This window comes from Schistocerca piceifrons, chromosome 1, assembly GCF_021461385.2.
Source record: "Schistocerca piceifrons isolate TAMUIC-IGC-003096 chromosome 1, iqSchPice1.1, whole genome shotgun sequence".
Lineage (NCBI taxonomy): Eukaryota > Metazoa > Arthropoda > Insecta > Orthoptera > Acrididae > Schistocerca > Schistocerca piceifrons.
In genome coordinates, this window is record NC_060138.1 from 470,312,500 (window position 1) to 470,339,026 (window position 26,527).

Below are 26,527 nucleotides of genomic sequence, written 5' to 3' on the forward strand. Positions count from 1 at the left end.
CATCTTCATCTACATCCTCTTCCATTTCTACAATATTGTCCTCAAGAACTTCGCCCTTGTATAGACACTCTATATACTCCTTCCACATTTCTGCTTTCCATTCTTTGCTTAGAATTGGGTTTCCATCTGATCTCTTGATATTCATGCAAGTGCTTCTCTTTTCTCCAAAGGTCTCTTTAATTTTCCTATAGGCAGTATCTATCTTACCCCTAGTGATATGCGCCTCTACATACTTACATTTGTCCACTAGCCATCCCTGCTTAGCCAGTTTGCACTTCCTGTCGATCTCATTTTTGATACGTTTGTATTCCTTTTTGCCTTCTTTAATCTACAGTTCATAACCAATAGATTGTGATAAGAGTTCACATCTGCCCCTGGAAATGTCTTACAACTTAAAACTTGGTTCCTGAATCTCTGTCTTACCATTACATAATCTATCTGAGAGCTTCCAGTATCTCCAGGCTTCTTCCATGTATACAACATTCTTTAATGATATTTGAACAAAGTGTTAGCTATGATTAAGTTATGGTAAATTCTACCAGGTGGCTTCCTCTTTCATTCCTTAATCCCAATCCATATTCACCTACTACGTTTCCTTCTCTTTCTTCTCCTACTGTCGAGTTCCAGTCACCCATGACAATTAAATTTTCGTCTCCCTTCACTATCTGAATAATTCCTTTTATTTCATCATACATTTCTTCAATTTCTTCGTCATCTGCAGAGCTAGTTGGCATATAAGCTTGTACTACTGAGGTAGGCGTGGGCTTCGTGTCTGTCTTGGCCACAATAATGCGTTCACTATGCTGTTTGACGTAGCTTACTCGCATTCCTATTTTCCTATTCATTATTAAACCTACTCCTGCATAACTCCTATTTGATTTTGTATTTATAACCCTGTATTCACCTGACCAAAAATCTTGTTCCTCCTGCCACCGAACTTCACTAATTCCCACTATATCTAACATTAACCTATCCATTTCCCTTTTTAAAGTTTCTAACCTACCTGCCCGATTAAGAGGTCTGACATTCCACGCTCCGATCTGTAGAACGCCGGTTTTCTTTCCCTTGCTAATGACATCCTCCTGAGTAGTCCCCACCCAGAGATCTGAATGGGGGACTATTTTACCTCCAGAATATTTTACCCAAGAGGATGCCATCATCATTTAACCATACAGTAAAGCTGCATGCCCTCGGGAGAAATTACGGCTGTAGTTTCCCCTTGCTTTCAGCCGTTCGCAGTACCAGCACAGCAAGGCCGTTTTGGTTAGTGTTACAAGGCCAGATCAGTGAATCATCCAGACTGTAGTCCCTGCAACTACTGAAAAGGCTGCTGCCCATCTTCTGGAACCACTCGTTTGTCTGGCCTCTTAACAGATACCCCTCCATTGTGGTTGCACCTATGGTACGGCTATCTGTATCACTGAAGCACGCAAGCCTCCCCACCAATGGCAAGGTCCATGGTTCATGGGGGGAAATTAAAATTATACAAAATATTAACAACAGTTTCACGTGAGAGCGTGCAGCTGAAAAGTACAATCAGTTGTTTTTCTACTATTATACCTTCATGAACGTCCCTTACCGACATGAAATCACTAGTTACAACAGGAGTATCTTGTGCCAGTAAAACGCCTGGCTGCCCTGACGTTTTAGACCAGAAATTGATATCACATGACCCCACCCACTGCAATTGTATACTCTTGTATCACTTCCTTATTCTCGTTGCACTTGGTTTGTTTATTATCTTTAGGGTTCCATACCTCAGTCAGTAAAAATAGAACCCCTATAGGATCACATTGGTGTACGTCTGCCTGTCTGTCTTTCTTTTTTCTCAGGAACCAGTAGACATATCAAGTTTTAATTCTAAATACTAAAGCCTGCAGAGCCTTGGCGGTAAAAATCGAAGCTTCTAAGTCGATGTAACCAAAACATGTGGCCACTTAGGTCATATATTTTGATATTCGCATACTCACTCATCAAAACCTATAGGTTACTTCCTGTTGACCTAGAATCATGAAATTTGGCAAGAAGCAGCTTTCACAGTGCAAGGAAAAGGAAAAATCCGAAATTGTTAATTTGCAATTATATCATACAAAAATATTTTAGTCATTTGTCTGTCTGAATTGTCAGACTTCAATGTCTTGAAATCCCTGGAGCTTATATCTTGCCAGTATCAATGTCACTAATGACCAAAAATAGTCGAGTCTCGATTCCCAAAATGCATGAGGAGTCTTTGTATGTAATTTTGTACAGGACGCTCAGTGCACAAGCACTACTCACACGTGGTCAGTTTTTTGTTTTTCTTCCTGTTGATTCATATTTGTTGCTCGAATTTACTTATGTCTTATATAGGTTATGCTGTTGAAGAGATGAAGGATATAAGTTGCAGTAGTTATTCAGAGATGAAGAGACTTGCACAGGATAGAGTGGCGTGGAGTGCTGCATCTAACCAGACTTCAGTCTGAAGATGACAATAGCAACAACATTGTTAACGTGATGACTGTCACTGTTTAAATAGTCTGCTAAGCATTGCCTATTACCTTAGTTTTAAGAAAATGAGAGTCTCTGTAATGTCATTACATAATAGAGGTAGAATAAGGCATAATAGATATACTCAATTGTTTTTTTTTACATGTCATTCACATTTGAAAAAACACTGAAGTTGATGATATTTACAACCTTCCATCACAAACTCATTGACAGAGTTAATAAGTATGCTGTCAGCCATATGACTAGTCATACACTTAGATTTCAAATTGGCATGCTAAGCACACACTCCCTAGGTATATAGCAAGGTATTGAAAGTGATCCATCCTTCACAAATTAGAAGCCATTGTAAGAGAAAAACAGTTGCTTTCAGTGAAAAATAATTGCTTATGTGCTACACTTTCTTCTGTTAACATCTTGTTCTCTGTGTTGTTTCTGTGGAAACAATACTGTACACAAACAGTATTGATGTGGAGAAAAAGAAAACAGAACTATCAAAGAAGTGTTTAATACCATACATAACTGAGTCATATATACCATCCTTCTCAGTGAATTACAAAATTAATTCTACTACCACCACATGCTAAAAAATGCCTTATTACAAAAGTAAACAAAAGTAGGGTGAGTCATTATCATTAAGTTGTGATGCACACAAGGAAGACCCTGTGTATGATAATAATCTAGATGACGCTTTTAGGCGAAATATATGTTAATAGTTTTAAACTCGCTAGGAGGAAGATGTCAATGAACTACTTTTACCTGTAGTAGATACACCTAGAAAAAAATGAGAGGTTGACATGCAACACCGAGCACCAACATAAAAGCGTTTGTGAAATTTGAAGGCTTTTTTTGCTTGGCTTAGACAATCAATTATACAACATTAAAGTAATTTAAGGGCATTGAGTAATAAATAAATTTAAAGTACATGTATAAATGTATTTATAGTAATCCCAAGAGTGTCAGTAGTGTATGTATGGTCTTGCTTTATTTATTTTGCCTGGAAAGCTTTAGTATCGTAATATGTGTCTGAATATTTAATACACGATGATAGTTGATGTAACTACGTAACAACAAATGTTAACTAATGTTTAATCACGAGTCTACATCTACATCGGGATCACACACATGTGTTACAAAAACAGCAATGTTATGCTTTCTTTCTGTCAGGCGAAAGCTATTAAGCGCAACCGAAATGTAACTGGCTCCATATTTTTCACCTTAACAGCAGTTATACTCGCAATTTCTTTCGTGCATGTAGATAACTGACAGATGAAACTAAGGATAAGTACTTACACGAAGTTTACGGTTATGAATATACAATAACATTCACTTGAGCATAGAGTTCCGCGTCAAGCGTTCATCTCTCGTGTCAGCCAGAACTGTACTGCAGCTAGTCACGTAATGCTGGTTTCCGGTACGAAACGTGAACGCAGCCATGCGTTTTACTGGCGCGAGACACTTCCTAGTTACGGCGAGACTATTATTGTATGTCTCTGGGTATGGTAGAGTAATGTCTTTGCGCTGAAGTAAAGTTTCCTTGGTCGTCTGCAGTGGTCTAAGTGTTTCGTTTCGTATTGTTGTTGATTTGTTTCTTAATCAATTTGTTGTAACCTTCAGGTATGCTTTTTAATCCCGAAAAAGCGTGTTTAAGATATTTTACGTAATATTGCTTAGATAGTTTGGTTCATGTTGTAACAATTTCACTTCTCTTATTGAATGTTACACTATTTAAGCCTGTTAATTTGGGAATGGGAAACACTGTAACAGCCGCCCAGGTGGCGGCTTCCCAAATAACTGGGCCATACGACACAAAGGGTTCAGTACAGTCAGATGGTTTCAATAAATCTGCAAGGATGAATGGCAATCCGCCGGCAGGCTGCCCCATGCACAAGGAAGAAGAGGCAAAGGTATGTAGTACTGCGATGCTACCCTGCGTTAATTATCAGGTAATTTAAAGCTGTCACTGAAATGTCGTATGTGGGTTTCAGGCAACAGTATCCGAGTGCCCCGTGAATCATGGCGATTTCGAAAACACTGTCAACCCACTCAACATGGTGAGTACACAAAAAGGATAATGAGGGTCGTGGCATGCAACATTACCATCCCCACGTAGATCATTAAGTACGTCTCAATTTGATATTCTATGCGCTACAGGTTTCACAAGGAATGTGTTTCAGATTTGTTCCTGCCTTTTTTTATTTTATTTTATATTTTTAAATGATTTTTGATTATGTTGCGTAGAATGCCTTAATTTTTTTGTTACATGATTTAACCACTAGTCCTGGAATTATACTTTACGGTCCAAATATTATGTATAATATACCGTTTATTATCTGTTGCGCCAGTCAGTGTGCATTGTGGAAGAATTAGTTGTTACGTTTGCTTTGTCGTGACATACACAGTATGGTATTTACTTTGTCCGTGTTGATCTGTTGTAGTTATTTGTGCTTGCTTGCTCTCCTCTTCCTGATAATTTACTCATTGTCTAGTTCATTTCATTCTGTAATCGTACCACCTGTGGTCTACTTGCTTGGAATGTAGGATATGGTGGAAGTAGGATGACTTTGGAGTGGTTCGGTTTTTTCCTGCTTCTTGCTCTTATTTGGGTAGGAAGCAATACAGCATGCTGTAGCAATGTAGCAAGGTATGGATTGTGATTGCTGCATTGGTTACACTGCTCTGCCTACCCTGTAAATATGATGCGAGTCTTTTTTCCCCCGCGTCTTTCCTTTGCTGGCAGCAGCCTACGCGCTAGATGGCAGTCACATGCTTACACTCCCAGATCCATCAAGTTCCAAGTGGCATTATGTGCGTAGTACATGAGTATGCTATGAATTTACATCTGGGGATAAAACTCAATTTCTTGTTTATCATACTCTTAATTTCAGTGTTTTGTGATGATATAATTAATTGATTTCATTTTTGTGCTTGTAATTAATTTTGTATCCCCGCTGGTCTACCAAGTGATAATTTCCTCTGAGGGAACGTAGTAGAATTCATTTTCTGTTACTTAAAGTACTGTGGAGTATCATACACATGTCAGTTGTACCACCATTGTAGTGTTCCAGCAGCTTCTGTTTGCGTGTTGTTTATAGCATATTCAGTAACGTCTGTATTATAATTCACACTTAAAGATAAGTTATCTAGGTTATTGTAGTTGGCAAACACCTCATGTAACCTCAGGGCTGTGCAGTCAAAGCTGGTTATATTATAATTAAAATTACTTTGTGAATAACATTTCAGTGAGTTGAGTGCTATGGGCCATCCACCATCCATGATGCCTATTGTGTTGTCTGTTTGATAGATATGTGCATTGCCGTGTGAAGCTCGGCTGGCTGCATGCTTGCAACACTGCCCCTCATCGCTTTCTCTGCAACCTGCCCATCACTAAGTAATTGTATTTGGAATATAACACTTTCACTTTAATAATGAAGTATTTGATGCAATTATATGTGGTAAAGAAAATCGTCCAATATGAGGAGAGGGGAAGGTGCAGCATAGGGGACTAACTCAAGTATTCACAATAAGACTGTCACCTTTCAACTTAACCTAGACATCAGGCTATTTTACAGATAAGTCTGTCACAACAACTTGCATTTAAAAAGAAACAATAGTTGTCAGTGTTCTGTTATCTTTCTGTTTGCGCACTATGAAGTCACAAATTACATCATTGGATTGAGAGAGATGAAGCTGACATCTGGTGTTGGTAGATTCAGTCAACCCATTTTAGGCCGTCTGAATTCCTGTTCGGGTGTTACTACGAGGGTGACTCAGACGAAAATCTAAAATATTTTTTTTAAATATTATTTATTGTGCAGTAGTGGTACAAAGCTGTATCACTTTTCAATGTAATCTCCCCCATGTTCAATGCAAGTCCTCCAGCACTTACAAAGTGCATAAATTCCTTTCGAAAAAAATTCTTTTGGTAGTCTGCGCAACCACTCATGCGCTGCATGGCGTACCTCTTCATCAGAGTGGAACTTCTTTCCTCCCATTGCGTCTTTGAGTGGTCCAAACATATGGAAATCACTTGGCGCAAGGTCTGTTGAGTATAGTGGATGAGGAAGACACTCAAAATGCGGGTCTGTGATTGTTGTAACTGTTGTACAGGCAGTGTGGGGCCTTGCATTGCAAAAGGACACCTACTGACGGAAATCCACATTGCTTTGATTTGATTGCAGGCTGCATATTATTTTTTAGGAGATCTGTGTATGATGCACTGGTGACAGTGGTCCCTTTAGGCATGTAAAGTGGTGTCACCGCCAGACACCACACTTGCTATGTGGTAGCCTTTCAATCGGCCGCGGTCCATTAGTATACGTCGGACCCGCGTGTCGCCACTATCAGAGGTTGCAGACCGAGCGCCGCCACACGGCAGGTCTAGAGAGACTTCGTAGCACTCGCCCCAGTTGTACAGCCGACTTTGCTAGCGATGGTTCACTGACAAATTACGGTCTCATTTGCCGAGACGATAGTTAGCATAGCCTTCAGCTACGTCATTTGCTACGACCTAGCAAGGCGCCATGTTGTTACTATTGATATTGTAAATAATGTACAGAAAAGAGCTACGTTCAACATTAATGGATTAAAGTTAAGTATTCCACCAGTTACCTCCTTTTTTTCTGAAGTCTAAATTCCTTGTCCTGTTCCAGACCTCACGCCAGCCTGCGTGAGCTTAAACGCGTGCCTTTCGGCTTCCTCTATTAATACGGGTTGGCTCTCCTGCCAGCCCACAACATATAATGCTCCAAAATGACACCTTTTTTTGGCCCGAAAGAGAGTCAGCATATCCTTCCCTGCTGATGATTCTGTTCGAAACTTCTTTGGTTTTGGTGATGTGGAATGGCACCATTCCTTGCTCGCTATCTTCGTTTCTGGTTGGTGGAAGTGAACCCAGATTTCGTCCGCAGTAACGATTCTTGCAAGGAAGCCATCACCTTCTCGTTCGAAGTGCCGGAGAAGTTCTTCAAAAGCATTAACACGTTGTTCTCTCATCTTGCAGACTTTGTGGAACTGGAGCACATCATGCACAATGGGGTGTGCTGACCCGTGACTAATCTGTAAACATGCTCCAATGTCATTCAGTGTCACTCAGCAGTTTTCCTGCAATGTTCTGTGGAGTCACAACTCATTGTGCCTGACCTGGACGAGGAGCATCTTTCACTGAAGTCACACCATTTGCGAACTTCCTACTCCATTCATAGACTTGCTGCTGTGACAAACATGCATCACCGTACTGAACCTTCATTCGTTGATGAATTTCAATAGGTTTCACACCTTCACTATGCAAAAAACGAATAACAGAATGCTGTTCTTCCCTGGTGCAAGTTGCAAATGGGGCAGCCATCTTTACACTGATACTGCGACAGTGCGTGTGCATCTGCACTATGCTGCCACATACAGGCCATTCTGCACGCTGTTTGTGTAGCACTCTGGCCGTGGAAGCCTATGCAATTATATGAGTTATCAGTTGGTTTTAATGTTCTGACCCCGTACCAAAAAGAAGCTACACAGATCTTTAAGTCAGACTTGCAGTGTTAGGAGTTTTACTGCTAATGTTTTCTGACACCATATCATACTGTCTGAGAAAAAAAAGACTATTGTAAATACAGTATGATGCAATTATTGTGTGGTAAATGTGCAACATTTGTGATCTGAAATTGAGATCTTTTTTCCACTGTTGATTAGGGATGCCACCTATCAAGAAACTCTGGGCTAGACTTCAACTTCTTGATGATAGGGAATGGAGAAAATGCTGATAGCTTACTGCAAATATGATAATATAATGAATTTGTTGTACCTATAATTTCTAAACATGTCAAAATTTATTTGTAATGCTGCATTAACACAAGAATAAAAAATAAAGTTGTCTTCTTTTCATTCTTATCTGTAGTGTGTGAATTTGCCATTTAAACACGAAATTAATTTCTAAGTGAACATTTACGAGCAATATAATAAGTTAAATTCAAAGTTCAGATAAGAGGGAGATAAAAAAATCTCGAAGAAAATGACCAACAGTAACATCACTGTATTTTTCAGTGCATATTTGATGTTGCTCTTTGCTGCTTTCAGCCGTCCATCACTTTTACTTGAAGTTTTATTTTCTCTAAGGCCATGACACCCATCATACTGAGGATATGAGTTATTGATAAGAAATGAAAATACCTGCGATATAAGACTAATCAGTTGGGAGTGGGAGACGCCAATTGTGGTTTGCTGCTTCGAGAAATCTACCCTAATCTGGTCTCCTGCTCTACTTTTAACAAGTCCAGCATATTCATTCCGAAAATGGCAGAGTCCATTGTATAACTGATACTCATCCAGGCTGACATTCAGTTTGTTGGTAACCTGGAAAACATAATGCCGTTACAGGTGAAAATCTTGTTCTTTAAGTGAAAAACGTGTATGCAGACTCAACATATTGTTCTCAGAAAAGTAACTTCTGGAAAATTAATCAATACAGTGTGACTAGAAAGATTGTGCATCATTTTCAAAACTTGGCCTCTGTGATTTTGATAGTTATTCCAGAATTTCGTAAACTTCCTTTCCCAAGAATTTATTTTGTTTCCTTCTCTGTAGTTTGCTCTTACGGTCCATTATTATTATGTCCAGCTCAACAGAAGGAACTGAGTTGTTTTCTGATTCAAGTTTCAGGTAGGGGCAAAATGTGCTGCAGAAAACTTAGATAGCTTTCAGGAAGTGAATGTTCAGTATCTTCAGCATCATGCTCCCCATATGATGTCACAAACTGCCAAATCAATCTTGAACAATCTTCCTCAACCTTTGAATAAAATATGACTTTATAGCATGCCAGCAGTAAACAATTCTGTCAACTGCAGGAAGAAGCGAGTGCCATATTGCAAGGACACGCTGTACTGTTTCCTTAAACCGTATCTCTACAAACTGTGAAAATTCTGTGACTGAACATTTGATGCAGAGAAACCAGATCCCTTGTAGATTTTGAGAACTATTCCCTCTGCACTAGAATGAAATTTTTATGACCATGTGTTGCAGTATTATGGCAGTTGCAGTTTGCTCTCAAAATGGATAGATTTTCGTTTTTCAGTTAGACAAGAACCAAATTGTTTTTGCTGTAGTTCATTGGAACATTGTCAGCACTGTATGCACTTACTGGATTCAGATGAAAGCCTTTAGATACTGTAACATTCTTTATTGCATGCAAAATGTCTTTGTCGGTATTTTGGAGTCTTCATAGAAACATGGCAGTCTCTGAATAAGGAAAGCAAATTTGTATTTCATCAGTTCCTAGCATCCGAAGACCTCGTATGACTACATCTTGACTGTAAAGGCCAAGTACATTTATCCATTGCCTTAGTTATTTCACATGAAATTTTAGATGCACTACTATTTCTCTGGAAACTAGGCATGACACAATTTCATTTGGCAGTGCAATGACTTGTAACTAAAACCATGTTTTACAATTGATAAACAAATGCAACTTTTGCGTATATCATGGCATCTTCTTCAGGCATATGTTTCTTCCCAAAAAATTTTGCAGTTGTTTTATTTTTACAATACTGCTGTTTTGCCAGAATGTGTTTTTGCATCATCTGATGATGCAGAAAGAAAGGAGACCTTATAAGTAAGGTTAATTTTCAGAGACTCCACCAGATTTTGCTGGTCAAATTAACAATCTACCTTAGTCAAATGTCTCAACAGGACAGCCTTAACATACTAGGTGCTAGAGTACACTCAAACTGAATTTACAGAAAAAATGCTTTGTTTGCTTAGACCAATACACACTACCATGCAATACAGAGCAGGAATATCAGTTTGACCTCCTTTAACCATTTGGAGATTGTAATATTTTACACAGTAATTGTCTCAGCCATTTTTATGAAGTACTCAGCCAGTCACATTATCAACATCATTTATCACATAAATAAAAAATCAACAGTGCACTACTGGCTAAATTTCACAATGGGCTGTCCGTGCACTACTCGTTTGCATATGGAGCGGATGTTGGAAATGCCTGTGCTAGTCAGGCTGGTGGCACTCAGTTACAGGGTAATATGTAGTAGCCAATGATGAGCTGTACAAGGCGAGCTACTCACATTATTTCTTTACCTACTGCTTTGGCCACATGTTACCATTTCTGATATGCAGGACGTTCAATTTATTTCATGACTGCATGCCATAGGCTATGTTTGCCGTCCACTAGAGCCACACAGGCAAGTCAGATGGGTCCCATGTCTCCCTAATGAGGCAGCACTACGTGCCTGTTTGGCCAGTGTTATTCCAATGGTGAAACAGACATCATGAATAAAACAGTAAAGTCTGCGAATGCAACAATGGCAAGATCAAGTTACTCCATTCCACAACAAATGTCTATGTTTCGTATGTGCTCGCAGAGTCCACTCATATTGTCCAGAGATTGTTCAAGCAGAAGTTTCCAGGTGTTTAGTCATGATGCTTTCCCCAAATTAGTGAACAAAATTTTGTGAAACAGTAAGTGTACATGACAAAAAGCATAAATGAGGACATACAGTGCTCACAGAAGCTCATGTCAGAGACATTGCACCATGCATGGAAAATTCTTGTAAAAAGTCTGACATCTTTCACAGTGAATGCAAATTTCTTGCACCTCTCTACAAAGTGTGCTAAGTTAATTGGGCAAAGTAACAGTGGAGCAAGAACTTAAGCCTGGTGATAGTGCATACAGGGTTATGTTTGCTATTGAGTTTTGAAAGAAGTGCATGGTGGTGAACTGGATCCTCATTCTATTTTCAGAAGATGCTTGGTTCTGTTTTCATAGGTATGTTAATCCTCAAAACTGTCAACACTGAAGCCGTGGGACATGGCCTCTGATCCGTTAGTCAATGGAGTGCTCGTTGCCCACCGTCTACTGTGCCGTGCATGTGCTCAGCTGATAAATGGAACACTATGTGTATCTGTATAAAGATTCCTTCTGGGTATTTCTGTAGTTAATGTGTACATGACTTTTATGATTTTGATTTGAAACTAGCGAACCTTCACAATTGCTAAATATGTGTGGGTATTAAATATACATAATAAACTCCCCCTGCCCCCGTGCTATTGAATTTCTTCCAACTACCATCAATCAATTCAATTTTCTGAGTCAGTGCCAGTATCATAAGCACATTTATTACTGTGAGGAAGTTTTTTCAAAACAACTGTAGTTAAGGCAGTTTTGCACAGTAATTTTCTCTTCCATATTGTAAAGCAGCAAACCATTTCCGTAGAAAGAATAGTTAGAGATTGAACTTTGCAAATTTATTTGAAATCTTGTGGTACAGCATCAAAGAATGTCATTAATAATGTCAAATTAAGGACCATTCAGCCACTCCGGGATCAGAAAGAGCTGGTAGTTGAGAGGGGTCAGGTCTAGTTAATAGGGGGATAAGTGTGTCAAATTGGAAATTCAGGGCAAACACAACTGGGGATGTGTGTGAAGGTGCGTTGTCTTACAATTAAAGGATCATTTGGTCAACTTACCATTGTTTTTCATCTTAATTGCTGGATGAGGCGGCTAGTGTAGTGTTGTCTAGTTATACCGCATTCCTGAGGTAGGTGGTCTGCTTTTTGATATTGTCTTCTTCCTAGAAAGTGGACATTCTGAATTTTTCGTCCTGTTCATAGTTACAGGACTTGTGGGACCAACTATAGTGCCATTCCTTTGACTGATCATCAGCTTTTTGATCAAAATGTGGAGTCAGAAGTCACCCTCTGTCACTAACCTAGCAAAAAAATCCTTTGTAACATTGAAACGCTCCCAAATATCTCAGAGTGTCACAGGTTGTGGCTTATTCGGTTTGCTGTTCAAACATTTTGGCATCTGCTTCACAGAAAGCTTTCTAATGTCTAGACCATTGGTAATAGTGAAACTAGTATGCTCCCAGGAGGTATCTAGTATGTCATCTTCCTTTTGGTGGTTATTCACGGGTCCTCAAAACTCATCAGTCTTGAAATGAGACACTCAGTTTTTGCCAGTGCTGTTGGAAGAACACTTCTGTCCAAGTGTTTTTGATATCCCACTGTGCATGTTATATACAGATTTTTCTTGGAGAAACAAAAACTTTGACACCCTGTAACTACATAGATATGATGCTTAAGTTTATGGCATCTCATGTTCTACTTGAGATAAGATGTAGTTATGAAAATAAGGGACATGTGATAGTGCAGTTACACTTAATAAGACATCAATGTTTCATATAATACCAAATTCAATTTTGGTTCCAAGTGGAAGGGGACAAAGCCAGAGACTTTTCATTGTGTGCGTCGTCCCTTTCATAATTTGATATTAGTCTTGTTGGATATAATACGCTCATTCATTCATCATGTTTTCTCGATCCCATGTACAAGGAGAACCTTCAGGAATGTGAAACAAATAACGGTATTTGACTTCTTTTGACATGTGCTGCAGAATACAAGCACTGGTATGGGGAAAGACAGAGGGTTAACATTATAGATTATGTATTCAGTATGTGACAGATATCTGTCTGCTTGTTAGTGCTTCTTGTTCTCATCTTAGTGAATTCTGTTTGTAAATTTCAATGTAGATATTTTGGACTGTTTGTTGTTTTTTGAGATCTTAACTCCTGTTTAAAAAATCTTTCTAGGATAGTCTTTAATAAATTATTAGTTGCTTGTCCCATCAGAACGTCTCTTACTTATAAATCTGTTCAGAAAGGAAACATGCTGTATAAATTTAGATTTCCATGTTATTCTTTGTATTAGTGAATAAAAAATGTTGTATTTTATAAAAAGTTGAGAAATGCAATGTGGGTCAACATATTGAGGCTAAACACACAGTAGAATATTACTGAATGTCTAAGCACATTAGAGTCTGTTTGTTCACAGCATATATAAATTGTTAAAACAGTTAAATAATACTGTCCACCTGGCTTTTTAATATTTTCAGATGCCCGCACCAAATCAGCACCCAGCACCAGATCAGCCATTCCCGCTTTCAACACAGAGGCAGACTTCATCTATACCTAAAGCAGGCTCTGAAAATGAATATTGGGTCTATCCATCAGCCCAGGTATTTGCTCCCTATTCCTCTTAAGGTACTCTATATAATTACAGTGAAACCCCCTTTTAACAAATCTGAGGATCCAAAAATTTTCCCCTTAAATAGGGGTTTAGCCAGAATGTAAATTAGAACTTCTTAGGTGATGTAAATGTTATTATCCACGAGCTCTCATGTATTGGAAACTAGACTGTAGCTTAGCATGGACTCAGTGGATTTCCACATTTAAATTGCCATGTAAAGCCATCAGTTTTTAGTAGAGTAATAACAATATTATGAAAAGGATAGATTGCTACTCACACATAGAGAATGTGTTGAGCTGCAGACAAGCAGAATTAGACTGCTAAACATTTAAGCTTTCAGACAAAAGGTCATTCTTCCAAAATAACACGCACATTATCTCTCTCTCTCTCTCTCTCTCTCTCTCTCTCTCTCTCTCTCTCTCTCTCTCTCTCACACACACACACACACACACACACACACACACACACAAATGGCTACTGTCTCTGGCCGCTGGGAGCTGACAGTGAACCATGCCTGTGACTACTGAGATATGTAGCAATCTGGGATGGATGGTGGGGCAAGGAGAAGGCTTGGGACGAGGAATGGGAGAGGTAGCAGATAAGGAGTGGGAGATGATTTGCTGCTTGTGGGAGCCTGCAGGGACACCGTGGAGAAGGGGCTGCCAGATGCAGAGTAGGGAGGCTGTTTATGGAAGGGAAGGGGGAGGAGTGAAGGGAGACACGTAGGGGGAAAAATGTAGGTTTGTTGGTGGACTATTTAATGCTGGAAAAGAAGCAGGGAACGGAATAGGTAGGGAGAGGACAGGGGCTAGCGAAGGTTGAGGCCAGGGAGACTATGAGAGAAAAAAGAATGTTGTTGGCTAAGTTCCCATCAGTGCAATTCCGGAAAGTCAGTGTTTTTAAGAAGGATCCAGATGGCACAGACTATGAAGCAGTCATTGAAGTGAAGCACATCATGTTGTGCAGTATGTTCAGCAACTGGGTGGTCTAGCTGTGGCCGTTCATGCAGACAAACAGCTTGTTAAATGTCATACTCACATAGAAAGCAGCACTGTGGTTGCAGCTTAGTTTGTAGATCACATGACAGCTTTCACAGATAGCCCTACCTTTGATAGGATAGGAGATGTCTTTGACAGGAATGGAGTAGCTGATAGGATGTGTGGGACAGTAGTGGGTAGGATATTCCTTTCAGTGTTCGACAAGAGGTAAAAAAAATCCTGGCAGAGAATGTGATTCAGTTGCTCCAGTCATAGGTGGTACTGAGTCACCAGAGGCATTCTCTTTTGTTGCTGGACAGTGGTTATTTGGTAGGTAGCTGGAGAGACAAGGCAAGGGAGATCTTTTTTCTGGAAAAGGTTGAGAGGGTAATTTCGGTCTGTGAAGGCCTCATTGAGACTCCTAGTACATTTGGAGAGGTACTACTCATCATTGTAGACCAGATGAGTACACATGACTAGGCTATGTGGAAGGGATTCGTTAGTATGGAAGCTATTGAGGTGGAGGTATTGGTGATTGTAGGTGTGATATGGAAGGAGGTAGCTTTCCTTGAGGTGATGGGGGTCAACATTGGAGGTGGCTTGTTGGTCTGAGGAGGACCATATTAAATGAATGGAAGAGAAGGTGTTGAGGGTCTGGAGGAATGTGGATAGGATGTCCTCACACTCGGTCCAGGTCATGAAGATGTCATTATTGAAACTGTATCAGGGGATGGGATTGTACATGGCTAGGCAGGATTCCTGTAGATGTGCATGAATAGGTAGGTATAGGAAAGTACCATGTGGTTGCCCATTGGTGTTCAACGGATTTGTTTGTCAGTGATGCCTTCAAAAGGAGAAATAATTGTGCGTGAGGATATAGTTGGTCATGGTGATGAGGAAGGTGGTAGGTTTGGAGTCAGTTCGGTGTTGATAAAGGTAAAGTTCAGTAGTGGCAAGGCCATGGACATTCGGAATGTGTGAGATAGCATCAACAGTGACAAGCAGAGTGCTAGCTAGTAAAGGAAGAGCAACTGTGGAAAGTTGTTGAAGGAAACAGTTGGTGTCTTATATAGAAGGGTAGGTTATGGGTAATAGGCTGAAGGTGTTTATCCATGTCAGCAGAGATTCTCTCAGTGGCCACACAGTAAACAGCCACAATAAAGCACCTTCAGGAAACATGTAGAAGTTGGAGTGTGGGGAATGGTTGGGCTGGGAATGAGAGTGAGGGGAGAGGAAAGAGATTAGATTAGATTTGATTCAGTTTTTGTTCCATAGACCCCCCTCACTCACAAATAAAAAGATGATTCTCGTGGGTGTGGAACATATCAGATAGTATAACATTAAAACATTTGGATATAATATTTAATACCCTGATCATTTGTCAGGAGATTGTTGAAATAGGTGAACACAATGCGGTAAACTGGAACAGCTAATATTTACAGAATTAACACGCTGTCTGAATCAAACATTGTTATGCACTATTAATCAATTTATCATACACAAAATATCTAATGTTGACCGTAGTGACAGTGTTGTCAAAACTGAAATCTAACAGACATTTTTACTTAAGTTGGCTTGACAGTCTCTGTTAAGATATTCATCTGTAGAGGAGGAGGAGTTTGCACTGTGCTTAATCTGAAACCTAGTTTTTAATGGTTGCTAGCAATTTATTGAAATTGGACCCCTTTTCGGACCAAGGTAAGTGATTTTAGGTCTTCATGTAGATTGTGCATTTTCAGCTTCTTGCGGCGTAATGAATAATCCATTAAACTTCGGGCACGCAGCTGTGCAAATAAAATTTTCTCCACTGATATTTCGGCCGCGTATCGTCCGGCCATCCTCAGAGTGAGTCACAAGACTGATGAGAAGATGCCAAGCGTGGCCTTATATGCTCCACCGCGGCGGTACTGTGCATGCGGCGGGTCACAGGTGCTGGTCGGCGGCATAGACATATGCTTACACATGCGCTGCCTGTGGCGAAGGCGTACAGACATTCGTTTCTCTTATCGATGTATGATCATCGGCGGTAAATTAAAATCATTATCTCTATTTATTAGATTGTCAGCTAATCTAATTTCTATAGCTTCCTTGAAGACAGAATTCCAAAGGGAAGGGGTGGATGTTAAAATCTTCACATCAGTGTAATCAATGGAATGCCCTGTATCAATACAATGTTCAGCCACAGCTGACTTGTCTGGCTGTAATAAGTGTGTGTATCTTCGATGCACCACACACCTCTCATGAACGGTGCGTGTAGTTTTACCTATGTATGACGTCTCACAATTTCCACAAGGAATCTGATACACACCCACTTTACGGAGCTGTGAATCGTCCTTCACAGAGCCGAGTAAAGCTGCAATCTTCGTGGGGGGCCAGAAGATCACCTTAACACAGTGTTTCTCAAGAATACGGCCTATCTTTGAGGAAAGAGCACCCACATAGGGCAAAAACGCACTAGATCTGAAGGAATTACTATCTTCTTCCCCATCACATATTTGATTGTAACTTACAGACCAGAGTTGTGCAGAGTTGATGGTTATGCTTTTGTTAGTACAGTGACCAGGTAGCTACAGTTTCCTTTTGTTCTACTACAGATATGTGATTATTGAATTTAATTTATGCTGTGAATTTCAGAACTCATTGAATATTTTGAAGTATCTCATCCTCAGCTTTGAAAACTAAACAACATTACTGCATGAACCAGCTAGACAAACACACCGAAGAATCTTATTGAGTGAATTTACTGCAGTTAATCCTGATATTCAGGGCACTGTAGCAGATGAGATGCGATCATATGACAAAGTTCCTCAGCTATTGGATCCCTGCACCCAGCAAAGTATGCAGGACTCCCTTCTCTGCATGTAAAGGCATTGGATTTACATGCCACCCAGCTGTCTCTTAGGCAGTTTAACAATTGAACTTCATGTTGCTGCCGTTAGGAAGACCACTAAATGGAATACTGTAACAAACAGTGGAAAGTCCAGGTTGAAATATCAACAGTTATGAAAAGGATAGATTGCCGCTCGTCATAAAGCTGGCATGTCAAGACTGTTATTGAGCTCTCCACCAAATCCTCCTCCAGAAAAGAAAGGAAAACACACATGTTCACATCAGCAGGCATATGTGCCCCCCCCCCCCCCCCCATATACACGCGCACATATACACGCGCACACACACACGACACTGCTACATCTGGCAACTCTGGGCAGACTGCAGCTGTTGCGTTAAATGAGAGCAGCAATCTAGAGTGGGGCAGGGAAGGGGAAAAGATAGCAAGGTAGCACGATATGGGTTGGTGGAGAGAAGAGTGCTGTCTGGCAGAGCATGCAGGGACTATAAAGCAGCAGGACAAAGCTGCCAGATGTAGTATCGGAAGGTTGTGGGGGGAGGAGGCAAATGCAGAGAGGAAAAAGAGAGGAAGAGGAGCAGAGAGGGTGGTATGTTCACAGAGAGCAATGCACAATGAGGGTGAGTGGATGTGGATTGGGAGGATATAGTAGGACAGAGGATGGAGAAGCTGTTGAGTGGAGGGTGTGGGGACAGAAGATTATTGTAAGTTTAGGCCAGGATAATTTCAGGACTGGAGAATGTGTTGTCAGGATGAGCCTCATCTCCAAAGTTTAGAAAAGCTGATGGTGGAAGGGAGGATCCAGAATGGTCCAGGTTATGAAGCAGCCATTGTAGCCTAGCATGGTATGTTCAACTGCATGCTGTGCCACAAGGCTTGTCCACTTTGCTCTTGGCTACAGTTTGACGATGGCCATTCTTCCTTGTGAACATTTGTTTAGTAGTGATAGTTTTATAAAAGGCTGTGCAATGATTGCAGCCGAGCTGGTATATGACATGTCTGCTTTCACAGGAGGCCCGGCCCGGAAGGGCTAGGATAAGCTTGTGACAGGACTGGTATAGGAAGTGCTTCGTGGGTGGATTGGACAGGTCTTGCCCCTGGGTCTTCCACAGGGAGGTTGGGTCGGTGATGGAGTACAGCTTTTGGGGAGGGGGGGGAGGAGAATCTTGGGTAATATGTCTCATTTCAGCATGTGATGATAGATTATCAAAGCCCCGATTAACCACCACCACCACCAGCAGCTTTTCTGAACTGCACAGATATGAGTTATCCATACAACAGATTCTACGCTCATGAAAATCTTGGCCTCAGCCTGCGATAACCTACTGTCCCCATACTCAACAGTTTCTGCCTGCTCCATTCTATCACATCATTCCGATTCACGTCTCATCACACTTATTGTGGGCAGTTCTCTCTGCTCCTCCTCCTCTCCTTTCCCATTCCCATTCTGGTCCTCCCCACAGCCTCTTGATACTGTGCCTGGCGGCTTTGTCATGCCACTTTCTAGTTCTTGCATATTCCATCAGACAACACTTACTCTGCTATCCCTCCCCTTCCCTGCACCACCCCAGACTGCTGCTCTCTTTCAGCACTTACAGTCTGCCCAGTGTGGCCGGTGATAGTGAGTGTGTGTGTGTGTGTGTGTGTGTGTGTGTGTGTGTGTGTGTGTGTGTGTGTGTGTGTTTTAATTCCTTTCTTTTTCGAATAAGCTATGGCTGGAAATTTTGTGTGAAACAGTCTTTTTGTGAAAAGCAATGTATTTATAGTGAGAAGTAATGTATCATTTTCATAGTTTTTGAATATTGTAACAAGATATGCTGTTTCACCTAATCCACTAGTGAATAAGATGTCTTGTAACAGAGGGAGGAAGAATATATGGTGGTGCAGCTAATTACTATGTGGCCACTAAAACTCACAGCTCCATATCATGATGTACCTATAGATTCCTTCTCCAGTGCAAGGGCCTGTTGTTACAAATTGTCCATGGTAACTTGATGATATTACTGGTGTTACCTGAAATGGAGCAAATGAGCACTAGTTGAAAGATATCCATTTGTCTCAGAGTGCTGCCATCACTAAGCTGCAGACATATTTTCTTCATTTTTTAAAATATGAATTTTATACGCACTCCAGCATCAATCAGTTGTTGCTGTAATGTAACATTTTGTAGCTGGATTTTAAGTTTTAACTTGGTATGAATAATTGAATACCGTTGGCAAAACTGTTATTCTGGTTGAATTTGTGTCTTATATGTTAATGGAGAAATGTACCTTGCTTTACAGATGTTTTGGAATGCTATGCTGCGCAAAGGATGGCGATGGAGAGAAGAGGATATCTCGGAGAAAGATATGAATGATATTATTCGTATCCACAATGCCAATAATGAACATGCTTGGCTGGAAGTTTTGAAGTGGGAAGCTCTGCATGCTCATGAATGTGGTAAACCAAAGTTAAAGAGCTTTGGTGGACGAGCCAAAGATTACTCTCCACGTGCTCGTATACGAAGCTGGCTTGGGTAATAATTTTTTTAAACATGTCTTATGTTAACTGTGTACATAATTAATAATAAGCACAATGTAGATGGTCAATATTACTGTCGGAAAACATTGCACAATATTGCTGTAGTTCTCTGTAGACTCGTCAATAAAAATATGCAATATTTAGTCTGGTTCAAAATAGTGGGTATTGAGATGTTGCCAAAATTGAACAAAGCTCCAGGACCCAATCGAATTCCTACCAGATTATGTACCGTATTTGTGGATGTCACTTCCTGTTCTAACTATAATATACTGCAGATCCATTGAACAAAAAACGGTCACAACTGACTAAGTGAAGAGTTGTAGAAGTGCTCCACAAAACTACCATCAAAGTTCCTCGACATCCATTTTCTTGCAGAATTTCATAACATATTCTGATCGCAAATGTAGTGAGGTCTCTTGAAGACAGTGATGTCCTTCATGCAATAGCATGAATTTAGAAAACATCGACTAGCCAATTTTCACCTTTCTCATAACATCCTGAAAGCCATCGATCCCATAGAGCAGCCAGTTAGATGCAGTATTTCTTGAATTCCAAAAAGAATTTGACCCACACTTACATTTACTATTGAAAGTACAATTGTATAGGGCATCAAGCAAAATTTGTGACTGGTTTGGAGATTTCTTGGTAAGGAGGATGCAGCATGCATTATGGGATGGAGGGTCATCAGCTTATGTAGAAGTAACTTCAGGTGCACGCAAGGGAAGTGTTTTGGAACCCTTACTGTTCATGTCATAAAGTAATGACCTTGAAGACAATGTTAATAGTAACCTTGGACTTCCTCCAGGTGATGTGTCATCTGTAACGAAGTACTGTCTGAAAAAGACTGCACAAGTTTTCAGTCAGGTCTTAATTTCAAAGTGATGCAAAGATGGACAACTTGCTTGAGATGTTCAGAAATGCAAAATAGTGCACTTCACAAAACTAAAAAGCATTTCAACCTCCTTAGGGTTGAATGTTGAAAAATATTGAAACATGTAATTTTTTTTTTACTTGTAACTGAGAAGTCAAATACCAGCTTTCATAGATGTGATACTTCAGTGGTTCTTTATTATTCATTTACTTTCAGAATAATTTTCTCCCACTTTTTCATCCCCATAGGGACTAAATGTTCTAAAATGGTGAAACACTTGTCTCTATTTCTGACCAAGAAACCAAATACCAGTTTTCGTAGGTACAGCTTCAAAATTACCTAAATAGCATTAATTTTCAAAATATCTTCAGCACCTGTTTCAACACCTTGAGGGTGAATTTCCAAAAATCCCTCCTTAAATGATGGCTACAGCATAAGATCAATGTCATCTGCAAATTTCAAGTTCCTATCCTTGGTGGTTTGGGCTGAATGATGGTGAGTGAGTGTCAGTTAGTTAGTCAGGACATTGCTTATTATATATGAGAGATTAGCCACTTGCTGTTGCACTGTAACTAAGGTTGTGTGACATATTTCCTCATGGCAGCAGCCATGCCACTTTGGAATGTCACAGGATTCAGTGCAATGGAATGCTGAAATAAATTTACAAAAATCAATTTTAATTGGAAAGGACTTCGTAGATTAGGTCAGAACACTACTAAATGATAAGAATTTAAAAATCACTTTTATGTTTCCCTAGACATATGTTTACCGATTATAACAGAGCAATCATATTAGCGATCTATCTAATTACATTCTTAATATGAATTACAATACTGACCTATATTTTGGAAAGAACAGAAGATAAATTCTATTTATGTCTACCACTTTCACTACCAAACAAAATATATTCACATAGATAAGACATGTACTGCTATCAAATGACAGCTTTTCAAAACTAGTATGTCCCAGGCTCATCAAAATACTGTGCCTAACTGATAGTAATTACGGTTCTTGTTTCTATTACATTGCTATTACAGAAGCCAGCTACTTCTGCGGCAAAAACACTAGGCTACATCTTTTGTCAAACATGTGAACTTCCCCAAGACAGACCAGTGAAAGAAATGAGGATGGTTTTTCATGCAGTAGTGTCAGTAAATTCTTCTTGACTTAATGTTGCCAGTTCCCTTCTATTTTCCAGTGATGTGTTGGCTCCTTTGTGATGCTTGTGCTATGCTCAAATGTAGCCAGTGTGTACCAGATGCCGCTTAGATTGTCCAGATTCCCTGGTCCACCTGCTGTCATATATACGCTCTTGTGCTTCTGCTGTGTGCCATTTTTTCTCAATTACTTTTTGTGAAACATAAGAAATTAAACTCTTTTTACTACACTATGGTATTACAAAGACATCCAAATTTTAAGCTGAAAAAATAACAAATATACTCATTTTTACAGTACAAATTATTATTTTGTAGCATGATAGATCAGTGTGAAGCCTTGTGACTGATGCTCCCAAAACAGGATGTTACTAGGCTTCCATTAGAAACAGAACAAATACAACTGCATTTGGTGTGAAGGGCTGCTTGTTAAATTTTCATAGAGGTATGACAGAGCCATTAAAACAGAAAAAAGCCGCCTGCCGCCTAGCAATTTTAAAGAATGACCCTTTATTCTTTGGCCATTACAATTTGACACCCCACTGAAGAAAATAGTTTCAATATGAATAAGGAGTCCACACAGCCCATTATAGATTTCATTTATTTTTATTTCATTGCATTCCCTTTTCAGTTTATTTATTCCATGTGCTCTCTTTGTTTTAGGTATGAGCTTCCTTTTGACCGACATGACTGGATTGTTGATCGCTGTGGAAAAGAAGTCCGATATGTTATAGATTATTATGATGGTGGGTCTGTCAATCCAAAGGATTATACATTTGCTCTCCTTGATGTCCGTCCTGCAATGGACTCGTGGGAGAACATCTGGGATCGTATGAGGGTGGCGTACTGGCGATGGATGTATAGCAGTGAAGAAACTGTCACTGAAGGGGCATCCAAAGTTGGAAACTGATGTTAGTTAAAGAGCGTTCAGTGATTTAGTATAAACTGTCTGTACACTTGTACTTACTAACTGTTAGTCAGTTTTGTGTGTTTGAACAGCACTCAACTGGCATCATAGGTATTTTGCCACTGGCAGACACAAGCAGTATTCGTTGTGGATTAATATTTTGCAGTTATGGGTCACACATTTTTGTGATTTATTCTTTAATGTAGCAATGGATCTTTTTACAGTAAATTCATTAGTTGACAATTTTATGTAAAATGATGGTTTTTTATCAACATGATTTATTCTACTGGATCCACTTGATGCTGTTCTCATTATTTAAAATAAATTGTTCTAAATGGATTATGATAACACAGCTAAAATAACTGAACAGAACTGCATAATGTTACGAACATATTGCAATGAGAATCTCCATGACTCTTCGGGCTCAGTTAACTAATAAGGTAACTGAAAAGGAGACAAAAAGAACTTTAGCAAAATACATACTATAAACTAGGTGTTTGATTGATTGAATGTACGTCATGAGAGAGAGAGAGAGAGAGAGAGAGAGAGAGAGATTAATGTTTATCAAAGAATTATAATGACTTTATTCATGTAGGTGATAAAGTTTGTATTTCATTCTTCTCAGTTTTAAAATAAACATGTTTGTTTTCATGTTAAAATTTTGCAACACATGAATTTTTAGATTTATATAGAGTTTAATGTTGTTTCTGGCAAATGGAATTAAATTATGGTATTGTAAGAAAATGACTGTGGTTACAGTTAAATATAACATGCAAGTGTATTCTCTAAATCATAAATGCTGTTAATTATGATGTTCTGTCACTTCTGTGAATGGAAACATTGTTATTTAAGCAACAGCTTGAGTAACACTTTGTTGGTTCTCTTTTGTGTGACCCCCTTACAGGTCAGTCATAAATGATTCTGTGGTGTCTGCACCTGGTTTACAAGCCATCTCAATTATTCCATTTCTAGTCTTGTACAATTATAATCAGTGGCATAACTTTTCAAATAAAAAGTACAGTTATCATTTGTATGTCTTTCCAATAACTCCTAAGTGCTGCCTTACAAAACAGATTTCCCAATACAAGCACAAAATGCAGTGTTTCCAAATTCCATCAAGACAACTGATTCATACAAGAGCTTCACTATATAAGGATGATTGAAAAGTTCTCGGCCATGCCCAGAAATCGCAGCACTACACATGTGATCCCCCCCACCCCACCCCTATGTTGGTACACATATTAGTCGATGCCACATAAAATTGCAAGACATTCCAGGTAGCAGTTGACTGTAGACAGTTATTTGAATCAGGTGTGGTGCACATGGTGTTGAAAATGAAAAAAAAAAAAAAAAAAAAAAAAAAAAAAAAAAAAATTGAGTACCTTGCAGTGATCAGATTCACTGTAAAAGGAGGTTTAATACTGAATGAAATCCATTTGTGATTTGTCAATACGTATCTCAGCTCTTCACCCTCAGTTTCTGCTGTGAAGAAATGGCAGGCGAGTTTAAAACATGGCAGTGAAAGCATCAAAGATGATCCATGAAAAGAACGTCCACAAGTTTAAGCATACCAGAAATCATTGACAAAGTCTATGATATGATTTTGGAAGATTGGCGTATAAAGGTGCGTGAAATTGCGAATTCTCCAAGAATGTGAAAGGAAAGCTTTGTGCAAGGTGGGTGTCATGTCTACTCCCTATGGATTACATATGCATTTGTACAACACTTCCCAGAAAGTGTTTGGTGCATTTTAAGAAAAATAAGACTTTCTGCATTGATACATGTCAATGGATGAAACATGGGTTTACCATTACACACCTGAATACAAATAGCAGTCTATGCAGATTCTTCAGCTCCAAAGAAGGCAAGGACTGTGCCATTGACAGGAAAGATCATGGTGTCAGTGTTTTGAGATGCAAAAGGAATTTCATTGATTATCTTGAAAAAGGTAAAACCATAATTGGAGAATACTACTCTCAACTTCTAACAAAACTGAACATGAGCATTTGTGAAAACAAACCTGGCATAAACAAGGAAAACAAAAACATCTATCAGGACAACGCCCTGCCCACAAGTGTCTTGGCAATGGGGAAGTTGAGGAATTGGCACTATGAAGTGCTGGAACATCCACTGTTTTCCCAGAGTCGGCCTCCTTGGACTTCCATCTGTTTTGAAAAACTGAAGAAATTCCTTGCTGTTCAGCACTTTGTCCAATAGAGAAGCCATAGTGCCTGTGAATGTATTGATATTGAAGGACATCGTTACAAAAATTTCAAAAGCATAGATCATCGTTTTCACTACCAGGACAAGAACTTTACAGACTGCCCCCATACATTGTAGTTACTATCAACTTCATGTAATTGAAAAGTGTAAACTTCAGCATTCATAAGAAAGTATTATGCCAGGGATGTTCCAGAAACTTCTGGAATAGTAGTGCCATGGACAGGGCTTGCATTATTACATATTGCTGTCACTGAGGGTGTGTTAAGCAACTCTTTACAGTGTCTGGCCGTAGTCAATTTTTGTTTGGCGCCTCATCATTTTTCCATTAGTGTGTGTAAATGGACAATGTGAAGCTCCTAGACTTTGCATCTTGGTTGAGAAATAGTCACAAAATGTTCAAAAACAGCTAACCAAGATACCACTGTGGAGGACAGCTCAATTGCAAGAATTGTTCTCTCTTTGACCCCTATTGCTAGTGATTAATCAGTTTCGTGTTTACAACTCCAAAACCAAGCAACAATCAAGTCAATGTAAGATATTTTAACTGCATGCTTCCCCCTCCCCCACCGACAACCGCCCTCTTCCCCACACATGAACACCTTGCTTGCCTGATGCGCCATGTGATTTTGTCTTATTTCTGTGCGTAAATGAGACACGAAAGGACACCCTCAAGTGACAGTAGAGAAAGGAGAGAAGTAAATCTTACCTGCTGAATATTACCAAAACTTAAGGTCTTGTATGATATTCCTAAGTAATTTTTGAGAATTATTATTTCCGTAAACCTTTTGTATCTTTTACTAGATGAAGGAACCTGTTTACAGAAAATAATGAAATTTTGATTACATGTGACTGTCATGGAAGTCGGACTGTAAGGAGAAGTTGTTTTCAGTCTATATTGAAAATAGTTTCATCTTGATGCCATTTTTCTTAGAGATGTCTACACACAGAATGATTCGTCAGAAAAAGTAACGTGCAACCACTCATTTTCCAAGAATTGTGAACAACACACAAGCACAGTTAAGACTCTGACTGCCACAAAACCGCCAGGAGCGACAGCAGATTCTTGTGCCTGATGCCAAGTGTCCACTGGCAGCCATAGCAGAGCCTCATGCCTGACGGTATGGCACCTTGCATGCAGCAGTCACAATGTTAACATAAGCTAGTTGTAAATGCTTGTGTGTGGGGTGGGGCAAGGCAATGGTATGATTAATGCAGTTGTTTGATCTATAAGTATGCTGTACAAATCACTATTCATTAGCAGGTGAATGAGTGTCTGTGCAATGTTGAATGATATGCAGGGTATTTTAAGATTTTGGTATGTTATGGTAAGAGCCATTTTACTTGTCATGAATGCTCAGTAATCAATGGCATATACTGTATTCCTATTGAAATGTATTTCTCAGTCCTTATTGGCTGCATTTGTCTTTATGCACAGCCATTTGAATGTGGTTCTGTCTAGCACTTTGAACTGAGCCCAATATGGGTTGTGGTCTTCAGTCCGAAGAC

At 39.5% G+C, this 26,527-nt stretch overlaps 1 protein-coding gene across 1 annotated transcript; it reads left to right on the forward strand.

Moving 5' to 3' along the window:
* The first annotated feature begins 3,951 nt into the window (after positions 1-3,951).
* On the forward strand, positions 3,952-23,827 carry LOC124794354 (holocytochrome c-type synthase-like). Its single transcript, XM_047258089.1, has 6 exons — positions 3,952-4,101; positions 4,218-4,391; positions 4,473-4,538; positions 13,388-13,510; positions 19,629-19,861; positions 22,555-23,827. Exons 2-6 carry the CDS (start codon positions 4,233-4,235, stop codon positions 22,799-22,801), a joined length of 828 nt encoding a protein of 275 aa, XP_047114045.1. The 5' UTR covers positions 3,952-4,101; positions 4,218-4,232; the 3' UTR covers positions 22,802-23,827.
* The last annotated feature ends 2,700 nt before the right edge of the window (positions 23,828-26,527 follow it).